We start from the raw sequence: 6498 nt of genomic DNA on the forward strand, positions 1-6498 counted from the left end.
AAAACAAAAAAGCAAAAACCTGGTTGGGCTTTAGTCAACCATTGCACTGAGGAAATCAAATGGATATTTTCGGCTATATTTTGCAAATGAGCCGTTATCGTGACTTTCTTTCTCCAGCTGTTCTGGGCCCCTCCTGTGAATGTTGTATGTGGGTGTGGGGAATCAGGGGGCCGCTGTAACCAACAGCTCTCCAGTAATCAAAACATCTGTCTCCCATCTTCGTCATCTAAATTACTGAGACCTACCATCATCCTACTTGAACAGGAAATCGAATAAACACAATCATGCATGTTCCCTTTAGTTCTGTTGTTTGTAGCTCTGATTTAGAAACATCTTCTTTAAAGAGTGATGTTAGGACCATAAGCTTACTGTTACTGAGGCAGGAAACAACTGGTAAACAAACAGTTGGTGAAAGTATAAATTCCAGTCTTTATGCTTTCCTGTCAAGACTACACTGAGGAATTGTTTCCTATTTAAGTTAAAAACGATCCATATGAACAAATTTTGCCCTTATTTCCTAGAAGTTGAAATGTGTTCTATGTCTTAAAAATGACAAAACATAGACTAAACATACTTTAAAAGCAAATTTGTTATTAAAAACACAGATTTGAGCAGTGTGTAATCTCTTTTGCTATAACAGCTTTAATCTTCCATATACAGAATACAGCAAAACACACTGCATGAAAATACCTGCATGTATAAGCAAATACATAAAAAAACAAACATGGTTGTAGCTTACAGGCCTAATTTGTTTATAGGCTATTTATAAATAAAAGAATATCATTCATTTTATGAATATCAATTAATTATCTTAGGGTTAATTGACCTAATCAGTATGTATCTATTAATAAAATATGTGATAGGCTATTTTACATATTTACAGCATGTAAATATGTTTATGTAAATTTGTACATCTAGCCTACTTGTCCTTACACTATACTGCAGCTCCTAGACGTAAACTATAACTGCTTACTTAAGGGACAGTTTAACCGAAAATGTAAATTCTGTCATCATTAAGTCAATCTCCAGATTTTCTTTTTGGGTAGACTCCTCGATCCTGATATGTGTTCGGCTATTTTATGATTATTTGATTATTTGATTACAGCCTCTAAACAGCGCGTAGGTGAAAACTGTACTGCACATGTGATGTGTAGCATGAGGCGGTGTCTAAAGGAAAACCGAGAGGGCAGGATGGAGAGCGGATGATGATACTCACGCCAGTCTGTCTTCAGACTCCGTCAGCTATCGCTTAAACTCCAAGGACTTAGGCCCACTGGAACCTCAATTTGCCATTAAGATGATATCCTTGTCATTCAACTTTATTTAGCACTTCTTGTGTGTGGTGGTAGGTGAAGAAGTCAAGCTCCTCTGGTGAGTCTCAGAGATGGACCCGGACTCCGCAGCCCCTCCTCAGCGCGTGCTGGAGTCACTCGACAGGAGCGCCGCCGCATCCGAAGGCAACTCCGAATATTTACAGTCTGTTAGTAGCGAATCGAGCTCATTCATCATGGTTCAGCCCAAACATCGTCTCGAAGTGCCCTCCAGGTTGTGGGTGACAACGGTTGTGGTCATCGTGATTGTCCTTCAAGTAGCCTCGACCACAGGGCTCTTCATATACTTGAACATGTCAGTGGCACAGGTAAAACTGCATTCAGCAAAAAGTTGCATTAACTAATATTATCGCCATTATTATTACGAGTGAGTTATTATTAATGGCATTAAAACTTTTTTTCTAACCCTGCACGATGACATGATTTCATCTTGGTATCAGGTTTACGAGTTGTCATTGTATCAGCACTTCTTTTTCTTTGACTGTAGGCTAGTCTTGGGATGGTGGACTCCATTTATTTAGCTGCCAGAAGAATTAGGTCATGGTTCTTTGTTCTGATGAGAAGAATCAGGTCAATACATTATGCACATAGAACTGCTAAATTCTTTACAAAAAGCTTGAATTGTTTTCATCTCATCTCTGCTAAGAGCTTTTGTATATTGTCTTTTTGTATTCTGACAACTTATTTGTGTATTGTGTGGGAAAATTGTCAAATTCCTGACAGAAAATGCCTTGCATGAGGCAAGTTTCATAATGGAGTGAATGTCAGTGATTTTGTGTTATTGATGATATTGTTTCAGCAAACCTTTTTTTTCTTTCACTGGTTGTTAAAACAATCAAATGTGTCCTTGATTGTATATATATTGTATTCATTAAAAGTAACACCAAAAACACAATGTGTAAAAAGTTAAATAATAATAATAAAGGTTTTTAAGATTATTGGTTATGGACTTTTCAGAAGGCTGAAAGTGGTTTAGGAAACTCCCCTCAAAGACGAACAAAGATTTGGGGCCCTCTACCAGCATCAATACAAACTTTAATTAAATCAGAGAAAGGATGTAAGGTTTAATTAACATATGAATTACTTTGAAATACTCTGGAGCTGGAGGTCCGTGGGATTGTAGGGGGTGTTTTGCAGATGAGTACAGTAGCCAAAATACACAAGGGGTCCTAAAAACAATAATAATGTGCCAAAATGTCAACCACACAAGTTTAGTTCAGCTATCTTTACCCTTCATATTTTTTTCTTATCATATATTCCTGTGGTCTCTGTCAAAATCATTTTGTCAGACAATATTTATGACAATAAATCCCATTAAATGGCCAAACTATTTTATGCAGCTGCCTGCTGTGAAAGAATTCATAGAAAGTTGGTGCTTTGGAAGTTTTACAGTCTCACTCTTTTGTGTGTTCGTTCAGTATAGTGACTGATATATATTATTCGACACATATTTTTGAAAAAAATGTTCTGCTCTTTCCCATTCATTTCCTATGGCCGGGCAATTTTAACCATGGCTGGCTGAAGGTTTGCTTTTTTATGACCATTTACAGTCAATTAGTTTTTTTATTTCCAGTATTTAGAGATCGCATATCTAAAAAGCCCTCAAGTTATTGGACCACCAATTGAAACGAAACCAGGAATTTATTTTGATAAATTTCGGTCAAAAACGACACATTATCCAACTATAAATCAAATTATTTTTGAGTTATAAAAGCTCTGTTGTGTATTAATAAAAAAGAGAGCATTTTGGGACGTTCCATCACATTTTTAAGTGAACTGGTGGATGTGTCATTGACAGGCTCGGACACTAGGTGTGGTGGAGGAGGTGAGGTGTCTTGGTCTTCTGAACGCTCTGGAGAAAGAGCAGGATGTTCCCGATGACCTGGTCCAGCTCTTTGGTGAGCCGTGCCTCAAACTGGCCGAAGGACTCAAAGCCTACATCTCCAAGGTTAGACATGCTGTATTTTTAATAAAACATAGAGGCACATCACGCAGGTCTTGACTTTAGTGATGGTAATTAGTGTGTTTATGGCATTTGGACCTGGAGCTCTTTGGATATGCACATGAACAGTGGGAGACCAAAAACATTCAGCATTAATCTGTTTCTTCCTCTGGAAACTAGGTTATTTAAAATCATGTTCAAGATTCCTGGCCTCTAATTAATTAGCCATGGCTAACTGTGAATAGTGGCATTTCAACAGTGGCAACAGATGCTGAACATTTTTGTATTTGCATAATGCTACATCCACACCACTAGGTGTGTATTTCCAAAACAACTGTAATATCGGCAGACTGATGGATAATCAAATTTGAGTTGGCTTACTGCACTAAGAATGTGCTCCAAATAAATCAAATCTAACAAAGCCTTTTCTCTCTCATTTGTGGCTTTGTTGTTTTTGTTCCACTCTGGTGTTCCAGAAAAGAGCTTGGATTGTTTTTCTGACATGGACTTGAATGTGGAAAATGTCTATAATTATAATTATAATGCCTATAATTAGCCGAAATGTATGTATAAACGTCTTTTGCCTTCTGTATTTTTTGCTCTCTTTTAGGTCACAGAAACCATCATATCCAAACACACCTTTGAAGGTAACATAAAAACCACTGGAATTTAAGTGTTTCTTCCTCTTCAGTTGAAGAAAATCCTTGTGCTGTTACCTGAAGTAACCCCAATACTAGTCTCTTTTCAAATCAAGTACATTTATATTTTTAGATGACTTTTTTTTTCTTTGTTGACTCTTTGTTCTGTACTGTGTTTCACAGAAAGAGTCACTATCCCTCCACGTACAAAATTACTCACCACTGGCAGCCGACGGCCATCGGCTCATCTTACCCTCAGAGACAGTGGACTGCAGGGTGAGTTTCCCAGCATGCTTGGGTGTGTGTATTACAGAAGCCTTTACTTATTTCAGCAACAAAAAGTCTGTAAGTTTCTACCGTTCTCTCATTCTCCTGGAAAGAATCTTAACAAACCGCTTTATTAAGCATTCAGTAACATAACAAAACGTTGCTGACTCGAACTGAAGTGATATCTCACATGAAAACAGCAAAAAAAAAAAAAAAAAAAATGTTTGTGGCCACAAAACAAATCTCAGTAGATCTCCCCACATTACCAAAACGGGCCATGTGAATGATTTTAATGGACCATGTTTTGTCATGGAAAAACAAGTTTGCATAGTTTGATAATAAAGTTAAACTAAAATAATAGCATAAAGATTATTGGTAACACTTTATAATACTGTTAGATTTGTTAATATTACCCAAATATATAAGCTAATGTAAACTAATACATAATTTCCACATTTACTAATTCATTTTTAAAAGTGGTTATCTGTTGTGTTCTGTTATTAGTGTACAGTGAAATAATATTAACTATGAACTGAATAAATGTATTTTTATGAACTAACATCAACAAAGATTAATAAATGCTTTAAAAATTGCTTGTAAATAGACAAAAGTTAAAAAGTTAGACCTAACACTAAAATAAATATTATATTATACTTTTAGATTCATATTATAAATAATAACTATTTATAACAGCATTTTATTTGAATTTATTTTGAATCTCTTAAATGTTATAATAATTAATTTTATTACTATTAACAGTAAACATGAACTTATAATAATGATATTTAATAAGTATAAAATATAATATTTATTATAAAAATGTATATTTATGTCTTACTTATTTTCCTTTTTTTATTTGAAGTTAAAAAGTTATTTTGCATTTACTAACTTAAAATTTACATTTTACAATTAACATTTATCATAGTTAATCAGTAGCAAGTCATGGCAATATAGCAGCAGTTCCTCAGAATGAAACTGAAAATCTATTTACGTTTTTTTAGTTTCACATTAAAAAGATATGGTTCTGCTGTACACTGAGGTAATCGAAGTTTGTTGTAATACCAGGTACAACATCGTTAACCCCTCAGACTGACCTTCACCAGTCCTGCCGCCATCCCGTTCGTTCCTGGGGGAACCAGAGTTTTGGCTCCCACCTGCACAACATGACCGTGTCCAACGGACGCCTGCGAATCCCTCGCGCAGGCCGCTACTACCTGTACGCCCAAGTCTACTTCCGTTATCTCACCCTCTCCATCAACGATTACCACTCGGGCTCCGTCAGTCACCAGGTGGTGCAGTGCGTCTACAAGAAGACCGCCTACGCCCGGCCAATTCAGCTCCTGAAGGGTGTGGGCACCAAATGCTGGTCTCCAGGCAGCGAGAACGCCCTTCACTCCATCTACCAGGGAGGCCTGTTCGAACTTCGTGCGGGTGATGAGATCTTCATCTCCGTGTCTTCTCCCACAGCTGTGTATGCAGAAGACTCCTCCAGCTACTTTGGGGCCTTCCTGTTTGACCTCTGAGGGACCCAGTTGGGGCATGTGGTCTTATTCTAAGGGAAAGGAAAATGTTCCTTTCAGAAGGCCCCACACGAGAAGAACAGATACTCCACCAACGGATGGGTTCAAAAGACCAAACAACTCCATCTAAACCATCTAATTCTTGTGGTCTGAGCACCATATGACCTTTCAGATGAAAGATAGAGTGATGGACTCCCATCTGAATGGGAAGATCATGAGCATATCTGTGAGGGCTTTGGAAGGTTTCCTAGAAAGAAGGAAAACCTGAAAATGGGGACTCACTATTTAACCACATGAAAGCCTAAATGATACTTTAAAATTAAGATTTTAACCTTCAACAAATGCACAAAACGTTGTGCAGGCTGCTACTTGTGCACGCAAACCTTTCCGGATGTTTTTTCATTGTTATACTGTTTATACTAGTCATTCTTTCCTTAAAACACTGTCTGGGAAAGTGTGACCAATCATGGCCCAGAAGTCTCTAGTTAATTAAAGGAAGCCACACGCACTTCATTCTGAGTCAAACCTGTGTCATTCATTGACATCGGAAATAACAGTCTAGAGCCAAAAACAGTGTAAGATAAAGAGCGAGACTCCGCATGACTCAATCCAAAACAATCCAAAGTTAAACTAACGTTTTCCAAAGAAGGGCTTTTTCCTGCTCCTAGTTTAAATATCCAGGACAGACAGACATCTTGAACATAACTTTGACAAACATGAAGAACAACATTCATCACACTCCACACTGAAAAAAAAAAAACCCCACAGAAGAGCATGTTACGTGTTATTATATTTCATGT

At 37.2% G+C, this 6498-nt stretch overlaps 1 protein-coding gene across 1 annotated transcript; it reads left to right on the top strand.

Moving 5' to 3' along the window:
• Positions 1-1166: 1166 nt before the first annotated feature.
• On the top strand, positions 1167-6458 carry LOC113064034 (tumor necrosis factor ligand superfamily member 10-like). Its single transcript, XM_026234549.1, has 5 exons — positions 1167-1639; positions 3130-3279; positions 3884-3920; positions 4095-4187; positions 5244-6458. The coding sequence occupies exons 1-5, from the start codon at positions 1385-1387 to the stop codon at positions 5699-5701; spliced, it is 993 nt and encodes a 330-aa protein (XP_026090334.1). The 5' UTR covers positions 1167-1384; the 3' UTR covers positions 5702-6458.
• The last annotated feature ends 40 nt before the right edge of the window (positions 6459-6498 follow it).

The sequence above is a fragment of the Carassius auratus genome, chromosome 46 (genome assembly GCF_003368295.1).
Source record: "Carassius auratus strain Wakin chromosome 46, ASM336829v1, whole genome shotgun sequence".
NCBI lineage: Eukaryota > Metazoa > Chordata > Actinopteri > Cypriniformes > Cyprinidae > Carassius > Carassius auratus.